At 40.6% G+C, this 27,998-nt stretch overlaps 1 protein-coding gene across 1 annotated transcript; it reads left to right on the top strand.

Annotated features, from left to right (window-relative positions):
• Nucleotides 1-27: 27 nt before the first annotated feature.
• Nucleotides 28-27,998, top strand: ippk (inositol 1,3,4,5,6-pentakisphosphate 2-kinase). The gene is made up of 14 exons (XM_082534759.1): nucleotides 28-295; nucleotides 8,624-8,683; nucleotides 12,376-12,471; nucleotides 15,226-15,292; nucleotides 15,399-15,517; nucleotides 15,988-16,077; nucleotides 18,807-18,865; nucleotides 20,559-20,631; nucleotides 21,129-21,281; nucleotides 21,594-21,714; nucleotides 22,255-22,390; nucleotides 22,479-22,581; nucleotides 23,484-23,575; nucleotides 24,119-27,998. Exons 1-14 carry the CDS (start codon nucleotides 215-217, stop codon nucleotides 24,333-24,335), a joined length of 1,467 nt encoding a protein of 488 aa, XP_082390885.1. The 5' UTR covers nucleotides 28-214; the 3' UTR covers nucleotides 24,336-27,998.

The following is a 27,998-nucleotide window of genomic DNA, read 5'->3' as shown; positions in this document are numbered from 1 at the left end:
AGTTTTATTTTGAAGTCAGACCGGAAGTGGTGATGTGGGCGGTGACAAAGTCGCCGGGGCTGGGCAGCAGCAAGGGTAGTCCGTCGGTTGTGTTGTAGTCTCCTTAAATTACTGTTTGCAGTCAGTAGTGGATCTACAGTTCTTGTATGTTGCCGTGTCGTTGTGTGTCACTTTCTGGCCGTTGACGGGAGCGCACTTGCTGGTCTCTGGTGTAATGGAACTGGACAAAATGGACGAAAACGACTGGAAGTACCACGGAGAAGGAAACAAGAGCCTGGTGGTCTCACACGTACAGGTGAGTCAGCTAGCACAACACTAGACTAGCTTCGGGTTCTACTAAAGCCTTTTCGCCTCGTGCTTTTCGTGGGCAAAATGTGCCTCGGGTCGGGATTGTTTCTACCAGAAAGTTTGTTTGGAGAAAAATGATAAGGGCAGGCGAAATGTCACCTTGTAGGATTTTGTTTATTTTCGGTACATCGTTAGCCTGTGTTTGCTAGCTGAGCCGGCTTGCTAGCTAGCACCAGCTAGTTGTTCAGGCAGTCAGTGAAAAACTGTCAAACAGCAGCGAGGCTAATGCTTACAAACTACGTATAGAAGAATGCCCGGACACTGTGTGGTTGACTGATTGGCGATTGTAGTTAAAATGTAAAATCCTCGGGGTGCTCGGGAGCTAATTTAGCCGTTAGCATCTCTCCCATCTTTCCTTCCAGCAGCTGGAAGGAGAGATACGCAGAGAAGAGAGATACTTTTCTGGATTGCTGCCCGACGCAGTGTCTGCTCAGGTCACTTCCACACAGGTTAAGCCGTCTTTACTCACCTGGACAGAGTGGAGCGTTCACTGACGTGCCCCCCTCCCCGGGGAAGTCTCCTTGAAGGCACTGACCTGATCGTGTTGCCGTTGAGCAATCTGTGAAATCTTGTAAGCATGAATCAGATCGAGGATGTTGTAACCTCCTAGACAAAACATTTACATTGAGGGCTTCCTAATAAAACCGTTGGCACTTGTTGTTCAGGTTTTTGTTTTGCAAATTTATGGTTGGGTAGGATCGACTGTACATTATATTAGCTAAACGGGCAACCAACTTTGACAGGAGGCCACTGGGCTCAAGTAACTTTGCTATGCACCCTGCAAAAATGTATTGAAATTATATACGTATAATACAGTTAATAAAAACATAAATAATAAAAGCAGACAAGAGAAACATTTTCTCCAGGTGCAGAATTAGATCAATGAATTCACAACATACTAGAGCAGACTGTGAGCACACAGTATCCTCAACACTTTTCCATTTGTTTTGCAACTTTTTAGCTTTAAACTAGCTGCAGAAACTATTTTCAGCTTCAAAGAGACATGAGAACTTCCCAATAAACTCACTGGGGCACAGTGAGTTTATTGCCCCTGAGGCCTGTGTGTAATGCCTAAGCTGGCGCTAGGGCTGCTCAATTATGGCAAAAATGATAATCACGGTTATTTTCACTGAAATTGAGATCTCGATTATTTGACGATATTTATTTAACCCTTTAAGACCTACCATAGAACCAAGTCCGCCAGAGCTTATATTATTTTTTTACATGTTGTAGTGCCATTTGTGGGAGCATTTAATAATAATAATAATAATACATTATCGCACACACCAACCTGTAAATGCTCTTTTGCACAATATTATTACTAGATTTATTATATATTATTATTTTTTTTGCACTAACTTGTCTTGTAGCACCTTGGTTCCTGGAGGAACGTTGTTTCGCCTCACTGTGTATTTTTAAACTGTATATGGTTGAAGTGACAATAAAGTTGAACTTGAACTTGAACATTTTATTTAAATAGCGCCTTTCAAAGCACCCAAGGACACTGTACAACAGATAAAAACTGGAAATATACACAATGATAAGAATAGAAGATAAAAGTTAAAACATACAGAAATTTAAGAATAGGCAATTTTAAACAAATGAGTTTTAAGGGTGGACTTAAAAAGAGAGAATGAGCTAATATTTCTGAGGTCCGGGGGTAGGGAATTCCAAAGTCGAGGGGCAGAGCAACTAAAGGCCCTCCCTCCCATTGTGATCAGACGAGCAGAGGGAACAGAGAGAGAAAGAGAAGATTAAGATCTGAGGCAGCGGGATGGGAGCTTCATCTGTAATAAGTCAGAGAGGTACGGTGGAGAGAGAGAGTGAATAGCCTTGAATTATTTTAAAATGGATGCGAAATTTGACCGGGAGCCAGTGAAGTTGCTTCAGGATTGGGGAGATGTGGTGGGTAGAAGAAGTCCTAGTAATAATACGGGCAGCAGAGTTCTGGACACGTTGGAGCTTGTTGATAGATTTTTGTGTGAGGCGAAATAATAATGAGTTGCAGTAGTCAATTCTAGAGATAACAAGATTATGGATGAGAATGGCAGTGGCGTAAGGTGTGAGGAAGGGGCGGAGGCGATTAATGTTACGGAGTTGGAAATATGCTGCACGTGTAATATTATTGATATGCGAGTTAAAGGATAATGTGCTATCGAGAATGACACCCAAGCTTTTCACAGAGGGAGAGATAGGGACCAGCGAGTTATTGATGGTGAGAGAGAAATTGTTAATTCTGGATAGCAGTCGTTTGGTGCCAACCAGAAGAAGTTCCGATTTATTGCTGTTGAGTTTAAGAAAGTTGGAGGAGAACCAAGAATTGAGTTCAGCTAGACAGAGGATAAGGGAGGGTGGAGGAAGAGTAGAGTCAGGTTTGGTAGAGAGATAGAGCTGGGTGTCATCGGCGTAGCAGTGGAACTGAATATTATATTTACGAAAAATATATCCGAGTGGAAGAAGGTAGATGATGAAGAGAAGGGGCCCGAGGACAGATCCCTGGGGCACGCCAGTGGATAAAGGAGAAAGTTGAGAAGTGAAGGATTTTAATTGAATGAACTGAGTGCGATCAGATAGATATGATTTAAACCAGGCTAGTGGAGTGTGAGAGAGACCAATAGAAGCTAATCTGCTAAGGAGAATGGGATGAGAGATGGTGTCAAAAGCTGCACTCAGATCAAGAAGGATAAGGATGGAGAGGAGACCAGAATCAGCTGCTATAAGAAGGTCGTTTGTTATTTTTATAAGAGCAGTTTCAGTGCTATGTAAAGGACGAAAGCCGGACTGGAACTGTTCGTAGAGGTTATTATCAGTTAGGTGAAGATGGACTTGTGAAGCAACTATTTTTTTCAAGGATTTTTGAGAGAAATGGTAGATTGGAGATAGGACGAAAGTTATTAAAGTTGTTGGGATCTAGACCAGTTTTTTTCAGGATTGGGGTAATAGCAGCAACTTTGAAGGAAGCAGGAACAGTTCCAGTGGTGAGTGAAGAGTGAATAATAGCAGATATGAGGGGAAGGAGAGGGAGTAAGCAGGCTTTAACAAGGACAGTGGGGATAGGATCGAGCTGGCAGGTAGAAGGCTTTGATTTATGGATGAGATCAGCAATATCAGCTAAGGATGGAAGTTGAAAAACAGAGAGGAAGTGAGAAGAGGGGGGAGTTAGGACAGAGAAGCTACATTGAGCATTAGGGGCCAGGTCTAAGTGTATTTTATGAATTTTATCAATAAAGAATAGCATTAGAGCATCACAGAAGTTAGATGAATAGAGATGAGCAGGGAGAGAATCAGGTGGCCTGTTAAAAGAATTGAATAGTGAGAAAAGGGTCTTGGTAGAGTTCTTACTTGAGCAGACAATAGCAGAGTAGTAAGCAGATTTGGTTTGACTAATACATTCCTGGTAAAACAGAACGTGGTTATTAAACATATCCTTATGAATAGTAAGGCCAGTTTTCTTATAGAGGCGTTCAAGCTGTCGGCCTTTAGCTTTCAGTAGCCGGAGTTCAGGGGTGTACCAGGGTGCAGAGCGAGAAAAAAGTACAGTTCTGGTTTTTTGTGGAGCCAGGGAATTTAAAATACTACTAAGGCTATGATTATAAAAAAGTACCAGGTCCTCTTGAATAGCTAAGTTGTTAGAAGACAAGCAGCTAGAAAAAGCAGAGGAAAGGATATCAAGATTTATATTCTTGATATTCCGGAAAGAGATAATACGGGGGTTGTTAATTACAGAGAGGGTCATGTGAACATTAAAGGAGAGAAGCAGATGGTCCGAAATTGGCAGTTCGTCAGCTGTACAGATGGAGGGGGTAAGTCCAGAGCAGCAGACTAAGTCCAAAGTGTGGCCCTTAATGTGGGTAGTTAGCCCTTAAAGTTGCTATACATCAATACAACTGTTATAGCCCATATTTTAATGATATGTATGCATTAAGTCCATAGTAACTACATTAATTGCAAAAAAATCGTTTTTGTTTTTTATATATATATTTCTACTTGAAGAAATTTAAGAGGTTTATCCCTCAAAACTTTAAATACAAAAAAGTTGCAAAAAATAGTTTACAACAACAGGAAATTTATTTTGAGTGTCTTCATAGTTTTATTTTGGAGATACAGCAATTTTTATATACTGCACGAAAAACAAAAAAATAATCCTATGATGCAAATTTGCAAAGAAAACAGCACGTGCATCAAAATAAAATATTTCCAGCAGTGCAATTTGAGTTCTAAGCATCCCAGAAACTATTCAGAAAAGTCAAACATGACTTATAAAAACACCAGTATAGGCTTTTAAGGCCTACAAGTAAAAAACTACATTTTCTGCGAAAATGGCAGAAGTCTGTTTCACTGTGGGAAGTGTTACAAACAGCTGATCGGATCGGCAAAGCCTGTTTCTGGAAAATGTTTTTGTTCCTGCAAGCGCTTTTTATGCAATTTTTGCAAAGCTAGATGTGGAAGGAAACCGTGACCTAGGACAAGCTGATGGCATAAGATGTAAGTACAACTCCTCTGGTTTCATATGCAAAAAATTTTATTGCGCTAGCTTTTGCGGTTCCAGTTCTACAGGGATTTAAAAATGGTTATACAAAACAGAGCGTGCTGCTCTGACCGGCTTTAAAGGGTTAATAATAACAATGTATGGAATAATGACTTTAAAAAATAATATAAAATAGTGTGCAAATATTGATAACAGTGCAAATGTTTGCAATATAAGAAATAAATGAAAAATGTAAACATCTATGTTTAGTGAACTTTGCAGTGTTGCTCTGTGGTGCAGCTACTACACTGTAGCAAAGTTTACACACTGTGTCTACTTGATCCACGTCTGACTCCGTGAACCCATAATGTTTCCACACCACTGAAGTTTTTTTTTTTTTACCTCTCTTTTCAACCAAAGGCAGTCACTCTCCTCCCCAAATAACTTCTGCTTAGCTTTCCGAGCTTCCCTCGGGTCCTCTTAATTGTTGTGACACGTGTTCGAAACGCAGAGAGGTGCGCTCGATTTGCCACACGGAGCAGCGCGAGAGTAAAGCACGAGGGAGGGGCTAATAATCGGCTCAGTCATTTTTAATGATCGTTGAAAGCCCAGATCGTAATCGTGATTAAAATTCGATTTATTGAGCAGCCCTAGCTGGCGCTGGGTGCTCCACCTTATGAAATCCAGTGACTTTTCCCCCACCATTACAGATTCTTTAAACTCAATGAAGAAATTAAAAGTTCTAAACTGAAGCTTTGTTTGGCACTTCGTATGTAAAACAAGCAAAACGTTCAAGTGAACATTTTGTGGCATTTAACCAGAAGTATTCATTTAAATATCTGTAGATGTTATCGTAGTTCTGATGATTTTCCTTTGGTGGGTGTAAATTAGATGTATAGTAGATCATTATTAGATGTATAGAAATAAATATGCAATATTTCTCAGACATATCTTTTAATTTAAAGAGGGAAATGCTGGTTTTATTCTCAATTTTTAGATATTACCTTTGATTTCTGTTTATACCCCATTTTGCCAGAGATGTTGGTTGAAACAGGTTGGGTACAGTGGTTGTTGTCTCATAGTATTAAGTTTCCTGGTTTGAATCTCCAGGGCAGCTGGGGCCTTTGCATGTTTTCATTTTCATGTATGTGTTTCCTCTTCTCGGTCTAGTTCCTCCTACAATCCAAAGATATGCTTGTGTTTGTTGCCTCTCGCCCTGTGACAGCTGGGATGGGCTTCAGCCCTCCTGTGACCCTCTGTTGGATAAGCATTAAGTAATAGGATGGATGTGGGCTCAAACAAATTTGAAAGATAAATCTAAATTAGAGGTGTTCACCGCATAAATATGCTTTCCACATGATGCGTTTTGCATTCCTACAGTCAAGTGTCACCAAATGGTAATTCCACAGAGAGTTGCATCTGGTATAAAAACTGTGCTAGCTCATCTGCTGTAGCGAACCTTTGGGAAATAAGATTTTACAATTTGCATATCCCAAACTACCATCAGTCAGTCCCAGTCATTAATTAGATTACAGTGATGATAATAAAAAAAAAAAGATTGTTGCCTGTAGTGGCACAGATGTATATCTCAAGAGTTTTCATCATGCTCTTTTCTTGCATGATGGCCCGCCATTGAGCATGAGTGAGTAAAATGTACTTGGGCAGGAATGACACAGCATACCCGTTTGCTTATATTGGTAAGAGGCAGACACACTTTGGATTTGCCTGATCTTCTGCAAAGAGTATTAAGTGATCTGAATTATAAACCTCACAGACACAGGACTCCTAGTTTCTGTAATGACAGTATGGGACCAGACAAAACCAGCTGGATTTGTTCTTGGCATTTTCAGTCATGTGGACAAGTTTTAACAGGACTGAAAAACTAAGCACACCCTTACTGCTTAGAAGAAGCCATGTGCTGAAGATAAATGAATCAATTACATATGACCATATCTTTAAAAATAAATAAATAAAATGTCAAGGTGCTGCAGACCCAGTCAAAGTTTGGACCAAACCTGACTGAAGTGGAAAACTACTTAACTCAAAATAAAAGCAGAAATCTACGTAGTTTTAGTCTTTTTTTTAAATTTCTTTTAGTCTGTTAAAATCACAGCTTGCCTGATGAGGCTGTGATCAATGTCAATGTCAATGTCCACATTGACGTATGGAGTTTTGATCTATAAGACTGTGAGGGAACTGCTGTTGTTCAGTATTATTGTCAAGCTGTGCTGATGTTTACCTCAACTAACACACAAACTGATAAAAAGTAAACTGAAAGGAGGAAACCCACTCTGGAAACTAACTAAAACTAAACTGAAAACAAGAAGTCAAATGAAATATAAAAAATTAAAGTAATCTGTAATAGGATGTGCTTTTCATGAGTTTTTGAGATAAAATATTTTTGTGTGTGTGTCGGGCATGCGTCATTGTTGGAACTAAGAAAACTGAACTGAAAAGGGCCCATGTAAATCAGTGATAGTGAATTAATAATGAAGTGTGCATATGTGTAAATGGCCTATATTTATATAGCGCTTTACTAGTCCCCAAGCGCTTTACACATTCAGTCATCCACCCCTTCACACTGACAGAGGCGAGGCTGCCGAACACTGACCAGTAGGCAACGGGTTAAGTGTCTTGCACAACGACCGAGTTCGAAGTCCGGTTCGAACCGGCAACCTTCCGATTACAAGGCGAACTCCTAACTCTTGAGCCACGATTGCCCCCTGTCCTTTGACTGTGGTGTAAGCGCCCCAATGATCCACACATCCAAGTCCTGCTCCCCTCTAAATATAATTCTGCTTTATTTAACTCTCTAAAAATGGAAAATGGGCCCAAAATCACTACATCTAAGTAAGGGTGGGAAATTTCTCTCCGCTAACACAACTGAGTAAATTAAGTTATGATCGTTTCACAAACTGTTCTGGGAATGTGTTTGGAAAACAAAGAGCTCAGACTTATTAGCGTGGCTTCAAAGGAGTTAGATAAAAGAAGCAGGCTTTACATGCAAAGCTACATCCTTTTATTCAAAGCAGTTCTAACATTAGATGTTTTTTTTTACACGTGACCTACGAGGCCAGTTTCTTTTATTAATTTCTTTCCCACGTGTAGCACACAGCAGGTGCATTTACACTACTGAAAAGGCTCTATGTGGTTTAAGCGCTGGTAACGTGTGGGTAGAGTGTGCAGGGAGTGAACATGTGGGTGTCGTGGGCAATTTCTAGAAAATGTTCAGGGCGGTGTTACAACGTGTGAAAAGTCTTAACAACATTGCATCTGTGGACATTTAACTTGAAAAAAAAATTGACCCTGGTTATTGAATTACTTCATTAAAAATATAATATTTAATTAATAATAAACAATAAATGTTGATTATTTTATATATTGTTTTTATTATTATTTAGTTTGTACAACATTCACAGTGCAGTAAAATGCATTGTCTGCTCTGTAACTTTTTTTTTTTTTTGTGAGCATGTTGACGATCAGAACTAAAGTCTCTGTGTTTTCTGTCAGCGTGCTAAGGCGTGTGAATGGGCTTCACTGACTGAGTGTTTGAATGTTTTTGTGCACAGTAACACAAGTCTGAACTTGCACTCCGATGCAGATATTTGGATGCCTACTGCAGTCTTTAGCATTAATTATACCACTCGTGTGTTTTGTTCCCAAACACACTCTGGACGTGATGTTCTTAAGGACTCTTGTGACTTGCACTGACTGGGTTCAGTATTTCAGATGTGTGTCCAGATGTGTCCTTTTTTTTGTCTTCTTTCCAAAAATGAGCTTAATTGATGCTTTTGATGTCTTTTGCAGCATCCCAGAGTTCTGCGCCTACTCAAGTATCCAGCAGAGGACTCTGAAAACCCTCCACAGGTAATGAGTCTGTTCGCTGAAGGGGTGGAGGGCCTGAGCCTACACTTTTGAGAGCCAGAGAAACATGCACACTGTTGAGTTTATTTCCTTCCCCTTGCATTAAGAGAAAGAATGTAGGCTATACCTTTCACCGAGCTTCCGTTGCATACAGTGAGGGATTTATTTAGTCTCTAACTATTGAACATAAGTGCATTTATGTTAGTGCAACAGCTAAAATGTTGTTAAATCCTAACAATTAGAGCTGGGCGATATAAGATTTTTTCATATCACGATATGTTTTTTTCATTTCAGGCGATAACGATATATATCACGATATAAGCCAAATAACTATATTTGTAAGATTTTAATGTGCCGTTGCTCACAAGTAAAATGTGAAATAATCAGCAGCTTGTTTTTATTTAAATATTTATTTCCCATAATAAGTTCAACAGGGTAGACGTACTTAAGGAACATGAGACTTTTTCAGATAAATAAAGGCAAATATTGCAAACTACACAAAAGGCAGCCGCTAAAGCGTTTAAGTTTCAAAATAGAACAAACGAAACAGACTAAATTGTCAATTCCACTTAGAAACAAAATATTAATTCTAAAAATAAATCTTAGTTTGTTTTACAGAAGAACAGACAAAACTGACTAACTTTTGTCAATATCAAATAAACTGAGAACTAAAAGGAAATTCTCAATCTCTCCTTGTTGTATAGCTGAGCTTTTCAAACAGTTTTAACAGTTACTTTAGTCTGACAAAAGCCGAATGACGAATTAGCGCTTCCAGTCAGAGACTGAGGCTACGTCCACACGTACACGGGTATTTTTGAAAACGGAGATTTTCCGTTTTCGTTTAAAAAAAAAAAAAAAAAAAAAAAAAAAAATCCCGTCCACACATAAAGGGAGAAATGAAGGAAAACGCTGCTATGAACATGCCAAAGCAGCAGGTGGAGCTAGATTCCTAACCGTGCAGAAATGTTGGCCAATCAGAAGTCTAGAAGCCTCGGTGGGAAAAAGTAAACAAAGCTGGGGTCGTATGTGTGGAGGGACAGTAACTGTGTGTATATGTAAGCATTTAAACACTGCAGAGAGTAGAATTAACAGTAACAGTATTGTAGAAATTAATTTCACCGAAACAATAACTTGGCGCACAGTGTGACGTCAAAAAATGTGCACACCTTTGACGCTGCGTTTTCTCTGTTTTTCTAGTCCAAACGTAAATGCAAAAACGGAGTTTTCAAAAATCTTCGTTTTCAGTGACCAAAAACACCGTTTACATGTGGACGAAAGGTGCAAACGCATAGAAAAATCTGCGTTTTCAAAAATACCCGGGTACGTGTGGACGTAGCGCATGCACCAGTTTATTGTATTTCCAGACTTGCTTTCGGCACATTTACAGTGCACGCTACTCTGTTTTTTGTCAGACTTGAAATAGCCGAAATGCCTTCACACTACGGAACTTCTATGGCTCTTCCGTTCGACAATCTCTCCGGCATTGGAACCATCATGTTTTCTCTTCGGTCACGCTCGGTTGATTTTTCTAGTCGGCGCACTCATTTCCTCCATTACCCGCTGGCTGCTTCCCAAACAAATACACATGTGCGGCTTGGCACTTGTGCTGTATGTAACAAGTCACGTGACGTGACGCTGCGGCTGTGATTGGTTCGGCTCTGCGCTACGTAATTTGGATTGGCTGTTCTTTTTTTTTTTTCTTTTTTTTCTTTTTTTTAAAGAGGACAAGAGCGGCGAGGTCTATCGCGATAGTTTAATTTTTCTATCGAGTAAAAGTTATATCGCGATACATATCGTTATCGTTCTATCACCCAGCTCTACTAACAATCTACTGGTTCTTGACTTTATGCATGCCCTTTAAAGCTGTACTAACTTGTTCAGTCTGGTTTGTATGTGTAAAATGTCTCATCAGCATCTCCTTGAGTCTTCGTCATGTCTTCTTTGCAACAGTGTCATTTTTCACTGACGAGCGCAAACACCAAGTGGAAAATAATTGGAGACAAACAAGCGTCTCTGCAAACACTGTCGCATGAATCTCCAGTGTAATGTCAAACTAGCAGACAGAAATACCCCCCTTCCCCCTCCCACCATTGAGTTGATGATGGATCAGTGCAGCCATTTCTGGGGAAATCAATATATAAAAAAAGTTGGCATGGATCACAATCTACTGCTGATAATTCTGACCTTTGTTAATTCCTGAAACTGATTTGAGGGAGGGCAATGGATGAAATTTGGGTCTGTTGTCTTCAGTTTAAGGAGTTCAGCACTGATTGGCACACTGGTGTAAGCACTTAGTATGTTATATCTGCTGTCAGAGAATTTACAACCTGAAGCAATGAAAACAGTTTACTGTTATCAACACGGCTTTTTGCACATCGGGCTTAACTTGACTCAGCTCTACTTAAACCGCATGCGGTGAACAGTTCACCTCAAGTTGTTTTTTTTTTTGTTTTTTGTTTTTAAGTAGAAATAGTATTTCACATTTTCTGCTTTTCTTGGGGTTCTTGTCTGAAAAATATCAAACTAACCAGTGTCTGTTTTTTATTTTTTATTTTTATTTTTTTTATGTCAGCTCACGAAGCTGGTCATGAGCTGCCAGCTGATGGACAGAGTAAATGAGGCTGTTCGCACCTGTTGGCTGACTGAAGTCTGCCTCACAGCCTTCATTTACATGGAGATTGTAGTTGTTTACATCTTTGTCAGATTGAAGATTCAAATGCAAACCAAAGTGTGGCCCCACACCCACGCCCAAAATTCAAATTTATTTCATTCCATCAGATAGAATGTCAGGACTGACTGTTTCCAACGTCTAAGTCATGAGTCATACCACAGACGTTAAATAGGGTTCAAAAAGTAAAACAAATGGTACAAGCAGCTTAAGCTTGCATTCCTTTAACTCATATGTCAGCTTTAAGTCTTGTTAATAAACAGAATGGTGTTCATTTTTTAAGGTGCTACCATATGAGCGTGCCCTGTCACAGTTAGATCCACCCTTTGCTCACCACAACCTGGATAACACTTCCCGATTTACCACAATTCTGAAAAACTAGTTCATGCATTTATTTTTTAGTATGGTGGTTTTCTGCTAACTGAACCATTTAGCTTTTAGGAAAAAAAAAACTGTATGAAAACATGTAGGTATATGGGTGTTAAAATCCCAGAGATTCCAGTACTGGTTGGTGGAGTTCAGGTTTCACATTACTGCTGGTTCTGGAGTTAATTTATTTTTCTTTTTTTAATCACAGACTTGGTTTATTTTAGAAACTTCCTCTTTCATATGCATGAGCTCAAAGCTGATTAACCAGCTGGTAATTTAACAAAATTTCTTTTCTTTTAAATCTTGCATCCTGTTCCTGTTGGCAGATGATTTTTCTGCACAGACTTCTCCATTTCATGCTGCACCTTCAGTCAGTGTTTATCATGGGTGTGGCTGGTTTTGTAGAGAGTTCTACCTTTAATCCTCCAAAGCTCACACTTCCCGGCTGTTTGTGAAAGTTGGAGGAAAATGCATCACTGAACAGCAGCACATCTGTTTGACTAACAGATTCATTATAATCATATCTGATTCCGTGACACTCGAGAAGCGATTAAATATCTCTCCTTTGCTGTTAAAATTTGGCTTTAACTAACATGATATTACCTGCTGGTTTGTGTGTGTGTTTACCTGCCTGTCTTTGTGTGTGTTTGTCCCCCAGACAGCAGAGCAGGCTTACAGGCAGATCCAGAACATTGTTGACTTTAGCTCCAACGTGATGAGCAGCCTGCTTGGGGAGAAGTTTATCCACAGCGGGGTAAGATGGGGTCAAGTCTTTTACTTTCAGGAACACTGGACTGATTTAGCTTTGCATCACTGAGGATGGCGAAGGACCTGGATCACAGAGGGTTTCAGGATCAGTGGATGTCCTCGTTTAAAATATGTTGCCTTTTTCCTTTTACTTGTTGTAATAAACTGTAGAGGAGAACATCCAGTATGGCTGTGCTGCCGCTTGTCTTCATCTGCTGGCTCAATGTTAGAGCATCCCCTCTGTGATCCAGGCTCTTGTGATTCATTATATATATCCTATAAGTTATAGCACTGGTTTGCTTGCCCGTGTTTGTAAATTGGAGTGTGTTAATGAAAATGTGAATGCATTGTTATTCCTGAATGACTCTTTGAAAATCATGACCATCCCTAGACCCGTGTCAGGTGCTCTACCAGAATTATTTATCTTGAGATGTTTGGAGTGTGCTGCGGGTGTCGGGTGATATGTTGTAGTGATTACTAGGGCTGCTCGATTATGGCAAAAATGATAATCGCGATTATTTTCACTGAAATTGAGATCTCGATTATTTGACGATATTTATTTAACCCTTTAAGACCTACCATAGAACCAAGTCCGCCAGAGCTTATATTATTTTTTTACATGTTGTAGTGCCATTTGTGGGAGCATTTCAAGTTGCTATACATCAATACAACTGTTATAGCCCATATTTTAATGATATGTATTCATTAAGTCCATAGTAATTACATTAATTGTAAAAAAAAGTGCAATAAACTACAAAAAAATTGAAAATCGTTTTTGTTTTTTTTTACATATATTTCTACTTAGAGAAATTTAAAAGGTTTATCCCTCAAAACTTTAAATACAAAAAAAGTTGCAAAAAATAGTTTACAGCAACAGGAAATTTATTTTTGAGTGTCTTCATAGTTTTATTTTGGAGATACAGCAATTTTTATATACTGCAGGAAAAACAAAAAAACAATCCTATGATGCAAATTTGCAAAGAAAACAGAAGGTGCATCAAAATAAAATATTTCCAGCAGTGCAATTTGAGTTCTAAGCATCCCAGAAACTATTCAGAAAAGTCAAACATGACTTATAAAAACACCAGTATAGGCTTTTAAGGCCTACAAGTAAAAAACTACATTTTCCGCGAAAATGACATCACTTCCGGTTTCGGGCAGGAAATGGCGGGCATGCGATAGTTTGCACTGACGTCTGTTTCACTGTGGGAAGTGTTATGAACAGCTGATCGGATCGGCAAAGCGTGTTTCTGGAATATTATGTTTTTGTTCCTGCAAGCGCTTTTTATGCAATTTTTGCAAAGCTTTATGTGGAAGGAAACCGTGACCTAGGACAAGCTGATGTCATAAGATGTAAGTACAACTCCTCTGGTTTCATATGCAAAAAATTATTGCACCAGCTTACCTGGTTCCGGTTCTACAGGGATTTAAAAATAGTTATACAAAACAGAGCGTGCTGCTCTGACCGGCTTTAAAGGGTTAATAATAACAATGTATTGAATAATGACTTTAAAAAATAATATAAAATAGTGTGCAAATACTGATAACAGTGCAAATGTTTGCAATATAAGAAATAAATGAAAAATGTAAACATCTATGTTTAGTGAACTTTGCAGTGTTGCTCTGTGGTGCAGCTACTACACTGTAGCAAAGTTTACACACTGTGTCTACTTGATCCACGTCTGACTCCGCAAACCCATAATGTTTCCACACCACTGAAGTTTTTTTTGTTTTTACCTCTTTTCAACCAACGGCAGTCACTCTCCTCTCCAAATAACTTCTGCTTAGCTTTCCGAGCTTCCCTCGGGTCCTCTTAATTGTTGTGACACGTGTTTGAAATGCAGAGAGGTGCGCTCGATTTGCCGGAGGAGCGCGAGAGTAAAGCACGAGGGAGGGGCTAATAATCGGCTCAGTCATTTTTAATGATCGTTGAAAGCCCAGATCGTAATCGTGATTAAAATTCGATTTATTGAGCAGCCCTAGTGATTACCATTTTACACTTGTGGAGACATTACTAATTAATGAGACTTGATCCATCTTTTGTTCAGAAGAGAGACCAAAGCGCGGCTCGCATCTGTGTTTGTCAAGTCACTTTAGCCATTCATGAGAGCGGCAATTTCAGTTATTAGTGGCCTTTAATACTTCCTAAATATAAAGTAATGCAACACTGTAAAGAAGTAGATGTCTCATTTATAGCAATGACATATCTTTGCTAAAGCAACTGTGACTCCTAAAGACAAGACTATCAGAACATTCAGAAATCATGAGATAACAATTTTCCAAACAGAAACGATGCCTAAGGTTGCTTTATTTATTTTTAAGTGGACTGTTTCACCAGTTTGATCTATTCTGAGCTGCATCATAAATCAGATATTCCGAAAAACAATGAGTCAGTGTTGAAGTCTGGAGGGCTTATACCACATGAGCATCATTCCCTGGTCAGATGATGCTTAACTTTACATGTAAAAGCGGAATTTGTCCTTCTTACATTTATAGTAGTGTCCAAATTCATGCCGTACCTCACATGTGATGGTTATTAAAACGTGTTAAAGCAGTGTTTTGTATGATTCTTCGGTTGTGTATTATAGGAAGGATTTTTATTAGGGTGTTTATGTAAATGTTCGACATTGACTTTGTGACACCAGCCTGCTCTGCATGCTATCGCTTCCATGATGAACTTAAGATAAGCACGCTGCCTGGAGTTAGCGGTGCTTTACATAGATGTAGCAGCAGCTTAACAGATGCTTTATTTTCCATACAGGAAGTGGTTAAACTGCCTCTCGAGTTTGTGCGGCAGTTATCAATCAAAGTCCAACATCAACGTCCAGGTGAGACTGAAATGTTTATCGCTTGTTTCGACTTGTGATAGTTCTGTAACGGCACAATGAGCTGCAGTCAGATTAAACAAACGCTCTGTCTTTCTGTGTGCGTCAGCGTGGCGCTGTGATAAGGTGATGGACATCTACAGTGGGTGTGCGCTCTGTCTGCCCAACCTGACGTCTCCAGCCCTCCACCAGCCAACACACACTCCCCCACTCTGCATCGAGATCAAGGTAAACACACACACACTTGTGGTAGTCTAAGCCAACTTTGTCCCTTTGTACATGGTCAGGGGTTTTCCTTCAAACAATAAAGGTCACACATCAAAGACTTTTTGTCCTTTACTGCAAAAGAAAATCCTGGATTTTTATTGAAACTTGTATTGAAATTTTTTTAGATATTTTGTTTATTACACGTCCAGGAATAACAGGGCAACACACAGACTTTTGTTAAGTAACTCACATTCATTGTTGTAACTAATGCCCCTCCAGATATTTCTTCCTGAAAATAATAAAGTTAATTAGATTTGGCTTGTTGTTAATTTCAGTTGAAGCTCAGTAATAAAAGTGATGTTCAGCCATAGAGATAGAAATCTCGTGGCCAGGACCTACACCATTGTCACACACACAGTGATCGGACTAAAGTCACATGAGGGTGAGTATGAGTGTGTGTGTGTCTCACTCAGCTGATGTTTTGTTTTCAGCCTAAATGCGGTTTCCTGCCATCCCCCAAACATGTCAGCAAAGACATCAAGACCAAAGTGTGTCGCTACTGCATGCACCAACACTACAAAGTAAGTACAAAGACACAGCACAGCTACAGAACAGCATGATGGGAAATCAGGCATATTGGATGTTTATGGGCTGAAATCAGAAGTATAAGAATCTAATGCTCTCTTTACTAAACATTACCGTGTTTTGTCCACCTCAGCCTGTCGTTCTTTATTACAGCCCACGAGGCTCTTCACTCCATAATGAGTCAGTGTTGTAGACTCGGGACTTTTCCTCCCATCATGCAAACACAATGAAATTGCAGCTATGCTAACCTCATAATGGGTGTGACACTGAAAAACATTTAAAATGATAAGACATTTTAAAATACTGGAGGATAATTGTTATAAAAGAATAACTAATGAGGGTGCAAGTGCATCAGCAGCCGTACACTATTGCACAGAAAGTGTCAAACAACAGCACAAACTATAACATGTATGTGTGTTGCATATAAAAGTGCACATATGGTTGTAGCTGCTGGTACAGGCGACTCTGGGTTTGTAAAACAGAAAATGTTGTGTTGCTGTTATTTCTCCTCTCTGTCTCTGGTTCAGACAGCATTAAATTCAAGTCCCTAAAAAACTTACTGACTGCACAAAGTTGGATGTCCTATTTCCTTAAATGAAAACCAGTATTCAGTTTAAAAAAACTAAAGTGGGCTGGATCTGTGTGAGTATCAGGTTAGCTCAGCCTGAGTTTACGTGAAGTCAGGGAGTCAGGAAATAAAACAAAAAAATACTGCACCCTGACTTATTGTTTTAAATAATTGTGATCATTGCCAAAATCGATCAGCTCTATGAGATGATTGTATGTATAAGTAATTCCTGTGAGCCGAACGCTCAGGTAGCTCATCCTAAAAAGGTAAACCTGCCTGAGCAGGTTTTTTTGTGTTCAGTTAACTTGTTCATGTCATGTTTTGTCAAACTTCCCGTTGGATAAGTGAAGCTTTGATGCCTTCAGAACAGTGTGTGTAGTATTTTCATGTGTGTGCATGGCTCCACTTATAAATAAAGCGACTGTGTGCAGATCCTCAAACGACCTTTTTCATCCATCTGATTTGTGTCTGTAGCTGCAGTGAAGTAATCAGCTGAAGGCAGTAACTTGTTTAAAAAAAAAACAAAACAAAAAACTGAAAATGTGAGCCTTTGTTAGATGATCACATGATCAAACAGAGGGAGTAAAGAATGAAAGCTGCTCCAAATAAAGGTCTGTTATCTTCTGCTGTTCAGATGCACAAAAGCCCTGATTGATCGTGGCCTGGATGGGCACACCTAAAGTCTAATGCTTGTTTTGAGCTCGAGCCGGGGAAGAGGATTGCAGATGGTGCTTGTTGTCGATGGAGGAAGTGTACAGAATATCCTGTCCAAACAGTCTGTGGGTCACTGTTACTTGTGCTGCTGTCGGTCTGTCAGGCAACTGCAGAGAAGACAAAGTTATAACCTACGAAGAGCTGAACTGAAACTGAGTGTTTTAAAAATGGACAGTGTCTACTGCAGCCACAGTCGGCCACACGTGTCTCCGCTCTGAAGAGGTCAAAACTCCAGCAGCACCTGTAATTGCAGCTCACAAGCTGAAATGCGTCACTCAGCCATTAAAGGTTTTCTGCATCCTCTGAAGTGCTGCTGGAGGTTTTCACCTGATCAGTTTATTTTCCCCCCTGAGCATTTTTGAAGTGGGTCATGCTGTGCAAGAAACCTGTGTTCTGTTTCAGCATAGAGTGATAGCATATAGATAAAGGTAGTACACACTGAGGTCTACAGATACTGAGAAAAGCAAGTTTTAAAATAGATTTTTAGTTTTCTTAGAATTAAAATGCGAGCTCACTTTGAAGTATAGAGTAACTCGGTCCTTTTAAGCTCTATAAAAGTGTTCAGTTTTCTCTTTGGGGTCAGTTATTGATTATGAAGATTTCAGTCCTGTTTCTCACTTGTGACTAATGATTTTGTATTCTGTTCTTTGTTTGGCGGTCAATCAGTCTGTTGTTCACTTACAAAGGCCCGTTATTCCAAGCTACCCCATATCACTTTCAAAGTGTTACTACTGAAGCACATGGATACAGGAAGTGCCATGAGGTGCTGGGGAACGGGTTTCTGGTAGTCTACATCTTTCTAAAAGGCAAACAATAGAAATTAAGTCCGTCCCTCCTCTCAGTGGTTACCAGCAGCCAGCAAGATACTGAAGAAAACAAGATGATCGCTGAATGTTGCCACTCAGCACTGACATGATGTATTCATGCTCTTTTACAGTTGTACGACCCGTCACAGTCTTTGTAACGGTTAACTGCTTCCTTTTACCTCCGGTCTACAAGACGAGAAGGAATTTTATCTATCCCAGGTCCCATCCTCTCTCCCAAAGTTGGGCCTTTCTGGATCATTAGATTCTTGAAATGAGTCTCTGCTCTAAATTGCTAAATGACGAGAGACCTGTTTTTAAAGCAGGAGTGTCAATCACGCCGTCTTAGAAGAGAAATGGAACCGGCAGAACAAAGAACGGTGGCAGTTCATATTGCACACTTCAGAACAAATTTACAAAGACCACCATCCTTCAAATGACAAAACGGCAAAAAAAAAACGAGAACAAAACCGCTCACTAACTTTTAAAACACATGTTAATAAAAATCTGAAGGTTGATCTCATCAAAAGTTTAGGACTAGATTTAGTCTAGCCCCATGAAAACCCGCACCTAACAGATGTTTGCTGTTTCTGTGTTGCTTCTCTCCGTTTGACATTTCTCCACTCTTCTGTGTCTGCAGGTGGCCAACGGGAAGTGGAAGAGACGCAGTTTTTACTGTCCACTCGACCTGTTCTCAGGGTGAGACTCTGCAGTGTTTAAGACACAGCTGCCTTTAGTGTCATTTACCATTCATGAAATGTTTTCTTCAAACATTGCAGTAACACAAAGTGAAGGAAAAATACTTTGGTTATCTCACAGTTGAAGTGGAATAATGCATTCACTGTGCAGCCAGTCCTGTTTGTGAGGTGTTTGTTGAAGTGTGTTATCTGTGCCGCTCATGTTGTGGTCTGGAGCAGCTGTGTGAAAGGGCGGCTGAATAACACTGTGGCACTCCTGATTGGATGCTCCCGTCCCCACTTTGTTTAATATTCCTGACGTGATGGATGGAAAACATCTGGCCACAGCTACGAAGACTTTATCAGGCCCTTTATCAGAAATTCGTGTGCTATGAAGTGAAGGGTGAACACATGGGCTGATATTTTGATGAGTTGAAATGTGAGCCCGTGACAGCTGATGATGCCGGCTTTGCACGATGATGGCTTTGGATGGAAAATTCCTTGTGTTGATCTGTTTACTGTGTGATGAAGTGTCTAAACATTAGTCACACACATGGGCCTGACATTTAAGAGTACACGTGGTTTTCCTCTCACATTTTTCTACATCTCTGACCTGACGCCAAACCTGCTGATTTTCCTTAATGTGGGTATGGGAGGGTAAAAAAGCTAAAACCATGGGAGTAACCTCCTAATTTGTTGTGCAGTAAAAAAACAAATAAAGATAAAGAAATGTTAAACTGAATTGCTTGAACAACAAGCGACATTAACAGTAATTGAGTCATTTTTTTGTGATTAAAATCATCATTACTTGTCGGGGACAAAAAAAAATAATTAATTGTAGTGAAAAAGTTGTAAATAAGGGAGAAGCTGCTTCTTCCCTGAGAGGCCTCCAAACAGGCTGACTTGTTGAATCTTCTTCTACTTGTGCAGTTGTGAACTTCAACATTTAGCGTGCTAAGCGAGGCCTGTGGAGTCTGAGATTAGCTCTTGGGTGTTCTGCACACTCTGACCTTACGGTGACTTTGCTGGGATATCCACTCCTGGAAGATTGTGGATTGTAACAGGAGCCTGAATGCTCCAGACCAGGAAAGTGATGAAACCTCTGCTTTTATGTAGGTGCCCACACTTGCCTCTATCAGGTCGCCCAATAATGTTGTTGTGCCCCCTCACCTGAATTCTGCTCATACACCTAAACTATAAGTTGCACTAATTCATGCAGTTTGTTAATAAGAAACTTAAATGGCCATATTACTGATAAGTTATTGCAGAGTAAGCTCAGTTTACTTACTTGGTTCACAGATGTTTATCGTGGTAACCAGCACCACTGTGCAGGTCAGACTTTGGGAAGGTCTCCTAGTGTCTCTTTGACACTAAAGAGGCTGGTTTTAAAACAAGGTCCTACTCGAAAACAGCAAACAAAAGGTCACTGATTCACTTCACAGAAAAAATGTCTGCTGCTGGAAGACGAATGTTTTTGAACATTTATAACTGTGGCTACACTTCTCTGATTGTTCTATGTGTGGGTGTGACTATGGATAACGTGAGAGAGCAAGTGTGTTTTTATTAATTAAATGGAATAGTGAACAGACTTGAGCTAACCCAACCCCAACACCTCAGCGTCTTCCTAACATGCAGACGTTTATTTTCCGTACTGCAGATCAGCTCTTGAGAATAAAGCTTCTATTTCTGTGTTGTTGTTGTTTTGTTTGTTTTAGGAACAGACAGAGAATGCATTTTGCCATCAAACACCTGATAGAAGAACCTCAGAACAACTTCAAAGTATTCAAGGTGAGTTCAGTCACACTCATACATGTTTAACTTGAAGTCTTTGTTTTTATGCGGCCTTGTTTTTACTTCTAGGAATTTCACCTTGGAACTATTTCAACATAAATAATATCCTGTTTTCTAAATATTTATGCTGGCTGTGATGAGCGTGTTTACTCTTTCACTGTGAGAGATCAATAGATCAAAAGGTGAAAGAAACCTGGAGCTCTTCACTGTGAACGAACAGGAAATGTAAGCTGAGGGCACGCCTCTCTAAGAACAATTGTGTGATGGAGGTGAAGTCATTGGAAAAGGCTCAAAATGCAGTAACAGAAAAAGAGTTTGATCTAATCCAACTTCTAAATGCACCACAAGCATCGCTGGTTAAAACTTTGGCCTCGTGTTTTCATGAACTCATCCTCAAAATGTCTGAAATAAAGAAAACCGGACACTCAGTATCAGGTCTGTGTCATCTGAGGTCACTTAAGCAGCCACAGTAAAGTGTGTGTGTGTTTTTTCAGGGCGGTCAGTGTATTTACAGCAGTAAGGAAGGCAGCGACGAATCGCCGGACATGAACTCTCTGCTGCATCATCTCAGACCTTACTTCCTACACGCAAACAATCGAATGAACTGTCACGTGACCTGCAAAGCAGTCCTGAACGACTTCATTCAGGTAAAGGCACACCTGAATAAATCTGCTGCAGTCTTACACTGGGACTATTCATTACATACAGACTAACAGGATAGTATGCAGGAATTCATAAAGTTCAGCATGAACAGAACTGAAACTTTTTACCTTTTAAAGGAGGATTTAATTTAAAAGGGTGTGCTGTTGTGTGTGTGCCTTAAAAAACGAACTTTATTTTTCAGCAGTATGGAGATTTATTGTGTATGAGCATTTTTCTTTTTAATGTACAGTACACACAGTTTATAAATCCCATCCTCGAGATTTTAAAATGCTGACCCCCCCACCCGTTGTCTGCAGGTCCTGGTGAATGCCCTGCTGAGCAGTGGAGGAGGAGATGGCGGTGTGGTGGCGGACAGACAAGCGGAGGGGCGGAGTTTCTGTGAGGCGAGCATCTTCAACAAAGAGAGGATTCGCCATGGTCAGGACCCTTCTTTTCTTTTGGGGTGCAGACGGGTTCACTGATCTTAAGTAGTCCAACATTATCAGCACTAGTTTTTTTTTAAAGTTTTCATCCACAGAGCTGGAGCAGTCCCACCATTCCCGTGTTAATCACATGCCTGATTTTTATTTTATTTTGTGGCCTTGCTAGCAGTGCAGCCTGTTCTGTTTTAATTTAGCTACACTCCGAGGATTAGTCATTTTGATATCAGTTCAACTATTTATCAAAAATAACAAAATTAAATTACTGGCACTTTTAGTATTACAGCTGGTGTAATACGGTGTTACAAGATTGTGCAGCTGTGACGGCCTCCTTCAGAAACCTTTGGACTGAAAGCAGTGATTGTTTTCTCGGCACAAACATCTGAATGTGATTATGTAAATGTGCAAAACAGAAAAACCTGACTCGCTTTTTTTTTTTTTTTTTTTTTAATGCTGCGACTTAAAATTTTATAAACCCTGATATTAGACCTGATGAGAACAGACTGTGACCTTCCTTTGAACACGTCTGTGTTTCCAGGTTCTCGAGGTTTACCCACCGACAGTGTTTTGTTCAGGATCCTTCAGACGCAAATGTTGGACACATTGGACATCGAAGGACTTTATCCTCTTTACCGCCAGGTGGAGCAACACCTGCAGGACTTTCCCAAAGAGAGGTAACCCCCTGTTATTGAAGCAAAATTTAAACTGGGAAATATAAACTTTGGTTGCCTGGTCTCTTACATCACTTCCTGTTTATGCCAGGACTCGTCTTCAGATAGAAGGACCGTACAATGAAGCGTTCTTGGAGAAGCTGCAGAAATGTCCGGCAGAGGACGACGGCTCTGTGGAGTACGCTGTTGCAAAGGTCAGAGCCCTGGAGACGAGTGTTGGTGCACTGTTTGCATCAGTTTCACATTAAAACAACAACAGCCACCAAAATGCTTTACTGAAAATGAAACACAGAAGTAGAAAGGACCAGAGAGCAGAAACGTGATATACAACCTAATCTTGCCAGACTATCAGGCGGAGACGGGACCACTGATATACAGTCACGCATGTCTTTGCACGGTGAGAGGAAAAATCAGGCAGATGTATCTGCGACGACTCTGAGCTCAAAGGTGTCTGAAGCAAGTCGCTCTGTGTACTCAAGGTGTTGTTTTGACCTTTTGGAAGTAGAAGTTGTCTCAGTAATGTCAGCTTTGCTTCCAAACCTCCTCCTGTGCATGTGCAAAGTGACACTGCATTACAGCTCCATTAATCACTCAGTGCAGAGTACCATCACTATCATTGTCTCTGGCTTCTCCCACCAGAGCACTGCAAAAATGTCATGATAAATGACAGTATGGAAATACACTTACCTACATGTTTGCTGAGTGAAATGAGGAGACGTGCATGCCAACACCACGTTCACTATAGTTTTTCCCACAGTTTAGTTTTAAATATTCGTTATTGTAATATTGGAGTATGAACTAGACTTTAGAGATAAAATAACCGAAACAAATAATGAATGTAGCGGGCGTGTCCCTGGTTTTAGTCGTTAAGTTTCATAAAGCGTGTCATCACATGAATGTGGTTACTGAGACACGACAGCGATTCAGCTGTGAAGTTTTTACCAGCACAAAACTGGATGCTGGGGATTGAGTTCCTACTTTTGTGTGATTAGTTTCACTTTCATTGGAGACGGTGAATCTGTGTTACCTGACTTGACAAAAGTCCTGCCTACATAACGATATTCTAACAGCTCTACCTGCTGTGTTTCTATTGTAGGTGCACCAGTACCGTGTGGCCATGACAGCCAAGGACTGCTCCATCATGGTCGCCCTGGTGCCCAGCAGTGAGGAGGAAGAGGACAATGAAAAGTGAGAATTCAGCTGTGCAAGTAGAAAAATCTTTTCTGTAGGTGAAACAGTGACGCTAGGATTGAGAGTTTCCTCATCAGTGAGTTTGAAAACATGTTAAACATGTGAAAAGATTTAAAAAAAAACAACAACAACAAACAGCTGGAGGAAATGTTGTGCATTTGTTGGCACTAGGAATGCATAAAGTGTCTTTTATAAGAATCGCTGATGGCTCTGTTTACTTGAGGATGTTCATGTGCACAGATTCACATCAGGGTTTAGTTGTAGTACTTTATCTATGAATAATAGTCAATGACAGCTTTAATTAGACTGTTCATTTAGTAATGAACAAAAAAAAGAAAATTGACTCTTGAATACATCGTTGAGTTTTCAGCACAGAGAGGTCTGGAGTAGGAAGCTCCTTCACAGGTTTGTCCTTTGATTTACAGATGTGAAAATAAAATACTGAGAAAGATCAACACTACTGTGTATTAGAGAGTCCAGCAGGTGGCGCCATCAGCTTGTCTTTGTGTTTCTAATCCTCCTCCTCCTTGTCTCCTCCAGTCTTTCCAGTCAGAGGCAGCTCAGGGACTTCAGACCTCCTGCTTTCTCCTATTCAGCCTCCATCCTGGATTTGGACCCGAAGCCGTTTGACAGCATCCCCCGCCAGCTGCGCCTGGACCAGAAAATCGTCACCTGTTATCTGAGGACTGGCGGTGCCTTGCCAAAGGGCCCTGTAAGAGAGAAGGAGGACTGCACGCTGCTCTTCCACCCCATGTGAGCGCCCAGTCTGAGTCCTGAAGAGGAGGATAACTGTGGCCCTGATGCCTCTGATGAAGAGGAGACGCAGTGTTGGTGGGATTTTGACCACCCTCAGCGCAGAGCTGCAGCTCCTCACTGCACTTCTGTTGCTGCTCTGCACGAGGTCACCTCTGAATAACCAGATATTTGAGTGACTTCCAGGTGTTTGTGTTACTGATACAAGAGCATTTGTATCGCCCCCATCGGGAGGTGAATTCTAACATCTGTCATGCTTTATTAGAGCGTCTCCTGCTTTAATAAAGCGTATGGTGACAGTTAAGAATTAACCTCCAGATTGCCGCATGTGGCAGTGCTGCAGAAGACAGAGAAGAGGGGAAGTGATGGAGAAGCAGGTTGTTGGGCTGATGTCAGTTCATAAATGTGGGCGTGGCTGTCCTCTGATGTTGAGAGAGAGGAGGTGAGGATCTCTGCTTTGCTTTGGTGTAATGTCACTGGTCTGAGGTTTGATTCTGAGCAGGCTTTGCTTCCGTGCTGAAAGAGGTGGCGTGGTGTTTGGTCATAAGCAAAACGCTGCCTCCCTGTTTGTCCCAAACCCCCATTGGTTTAATCTGCTAAATATGCGAAAGGTCAAGCCGCAACACAAACCTTTCAAAGTGGATACAAGCAAAAAGCTGTGTTCATGTCACTCTGGAGCCACTTTCATTTTCAAATTGTTATTTGGCTTCATAAAAATGGACTCACAACAGTATGTGTGCTAATTTTGGTACATGTGTCCTCTTGTGAAAGTTTAATTAGATTTATCAGAGAGGTGATCTCTTGCATTTCTGCCTCCACTCCAGTAATGTTGTTGTTGATGCTCACAGTCGGTCTTTTATACAGGATAAGAGGAGTAAAACAAAGGTCTGGATGGTACTGTTTGATTAAAAATAATATCGTGTCTGAGAAAATGGAAAAAAGTTAGCAAAACTGATTCAGTCTACAGTCTGATGAGACTCTGTCAGCAACACTGAGCTTCATGATGTACTCAGGTAAAGTGACCCTTTGAGGTACAGCGGGGCCTTTACCTGAGATGAAAGCACATTACTGCTGCATTTCACTCATTCTAACATTCAAACTAATTGTTGCTCTGTAGAAATACAGAAACCTCGAACTTCAGCGTCCTCGTAACGTGGACTCAAGACTCTTCTGTCATCGGATGGAGACACTGATGCATGATCATCACGCGTGTGATCATACACAGAGCATGTCTTTCATTCAGTCTGAGTGCTGCGATTTAACTGAGCTGAAAGCTGAATTTATGAGTTGAGTCATTCACTATAGCAATGATGTGATCATAAAGAGAAAGTAAACAATGATTACTTTTCCTTTGCTGAAGCGAGTCTTGCTTCTCAATAATACTTCTGAACACATAGTCATGCATGTGTACAGTCACCAGTCTGTTGCTTTTCCAGCTTTACACCAAAATAAGCTTTAACATGCTAAAAAGAAACTATATTTCTATATTACCACCACCTTTAATTCTGCCATACTCAGTTTCAGGATTCTATGAGTGGCATGTTTCCCTCTTTAAAGTCTGTAGTTTGAGTGAAATTCAGTAAAAATCAAAGACTTGACAAACATTTAAGTCTGTCCACCCAGGAAAGCATGCACTGTGCATTTAATTAGGATATTGATATCATGCCATGCAGGTATTGATCCAATACCTGAGTTCAGTAAAGAGACACTCAGAATCAGTCATTTATCTGTGATAAATAAAATGACAAATACATCTATAACTATAGATTTACCGCAGGACCAGGACAGAACCTCATTAATGTAAAGAAAATTTGCTGGCATGAAATACCTTCACGTTGTGAAGTGCAGAGCACTTCCTGTCAATGTCAGCTTTTTGTTTTTGACTAGAAATGCAGCTGGTGTGCAGAAATGTTACCTTAACTTTACTAATAAATAAAATATTATTAGTTTCCATTATAATGAAGTAAACCAGCATCCACAAACTAGTGCCCAGTCATTGAACCCCTGCTGTTAGTGATGTTTCCAAGGCGTTGCATGTTACTCTGCAGCATAGATTTAATTCAAGTCTGCAAATGAGGCTCAGTGTGGCCTCTCGGCTGCACAGAGGGGGTGTTCAGGGTTTCAATGCGAAGCAGGGGAAAGTTGCAAAGGCTGCTGGGTAATAATAAAAATTACTCTTCTGACAAGCTGAGCTTCATGCTGCTGCTGGTTTTTGTGCCATAAGTGGCTTCTTGTTGTCTGTGTGTGCATCCATGTGCCTAAATGTTCTGGTAGGACTGGAAGCTGAGGGGGGGTGCATGTGAGTAAACTGTTACAGGCTGCGTTCAAGCGGCGGCGATCCATGGACGCAGCCATGAACTCTCAGTACCTCAAACTCCTGAAGAAGCTCGACAGGGTCATGTGACGTTTGAGTAATGATGTGTTCAGGAGCGCTGCAGGTTTTCCAGCAGTGCCAACAGGCTTCAGATAAACTGGTAACACTTGACTTCACTTCCTGCTTCCACTCTCCACCTTCAGATGCCTCCATCAGCCAGTCTGAAAATGAATCACACTAAGAGTCCTCCACACTCCATTCCTCCTCATTGCCTATCAGAAATTCTGTTAAATCCAAACACTAAGCTGGATTCAATCAAAGTCCGGCTCCCTTTGACACACACCTGGATTTTTGGGAGGAGGAGAAGTTGAAGGTTGGAGAGTGGACAGCAGTGAACTGAACCAACCACTGATCGTTATAAATGTTGCAATGAAGACGCCCCAGGCAGGCAGGCAGGGCAGCGGAGCGCAGTGAGATCGAGGAGTGTCCGGACACCTACACATGTATACCTCTTCCATTGATGCAGAGCAAGTTCTGCATCTCCACAGGATCGAGAACTGAATGTCAGGCAGATCTTTCTAGTAGACCTGAGCCGAGTAATTTGGGCTTCCATCTAATGCAGAAGAAAAGATAATCGGGAATAAACGGTTACCCTCTGCATTCATTTTCACTACAAAGTTCTCATTTTTCACTCTTTACTTCAGCTCGAGTGTGAAGTGGTTGGAGACACTTGGCACCAGTAATAATTCCACTCACATGAAGGTTAAATTAACTGGGATCACAACCGTTGACCAAACTAATCAAGACCCGACTACATGTGCCTGTCTGATGACTTTCTCGCCCCTCTAGCAGCCACTGATGTTTGTTTTAAGATCGAGCTTCAGTGCTGCGTCTGTGAATAAGCGTTAACAGACAGCAGTTTGTCTACAAACTTTCAGCTTTTCATAACTGCCCAATTTTTATTTTTGTTGTAAGATTTAAAGAAGAGAACTAACACTATAACCACTGGACGAGGTTGCATTTATCGATGGCCTCGGTGTGAAGTAAAAATCATACTTTTCGGTCTGTAAACAACCTTCTAACCGTGTCCAGACCGCTTTGTCTCACCCGTGAGCCGCAGCCCTGCTGCTGTCTGAGCGTTGGCCTGCAGAAATATCACAGCACTGTGATACCGACAGACTTGTAATAACTGTGTAAATAGCTGAGAGAAGACAAACTATCAGAAATACAAAAGGTGACACTGCTGTCTGGCATTTTGTATTTAAATTATTTATTTTTGTAGATTTTGACCCGTGAGCTCTGCTGTTACAGTCGTGCTCTTTCTATTGAAATAAAGATTTCTAAGAGACTAAA

The sequence above is a fragment of the Aulonocara stuartgranti genome, assembly GCF_965226115.1.
Source record: "Aulonocara stuartgranti genome assembly, chromosome: 5".
NCBI lineage: Eukaryota > Metazoa > Chordata > Actinopteri > Cichliformes > Cichlidae > Aulonocara > Aulonocara stuartgranti.
This window is presented reverse-complemented; position numbering and strand designations above follow the sequence as displayed.

Bases quoted from the DNA above. Each gene is read 5' to 3' on its own strand.
- ippk (XM_082534759.1), top strand. From the start codon at position 215: ATGGAACTGGACAAAATGGACGAAAACGACTGGAAGTACCACGGAGAA. The intron at 16,078-18,806 runs GTAAGTACAAAG...CTGTGTCTGCAG, and splicing joins GCATGCACCAACACTACAAA to GTGGCCAACGGGAAGTGGAA. The intron at 20,632-21,128 runs GTGAGTTCAGTC...GTGTTTTTTCAG, and splicing joins ACAACTTCAAAGTATTCAAG to GGCGGTCAGTGTATTTACAG.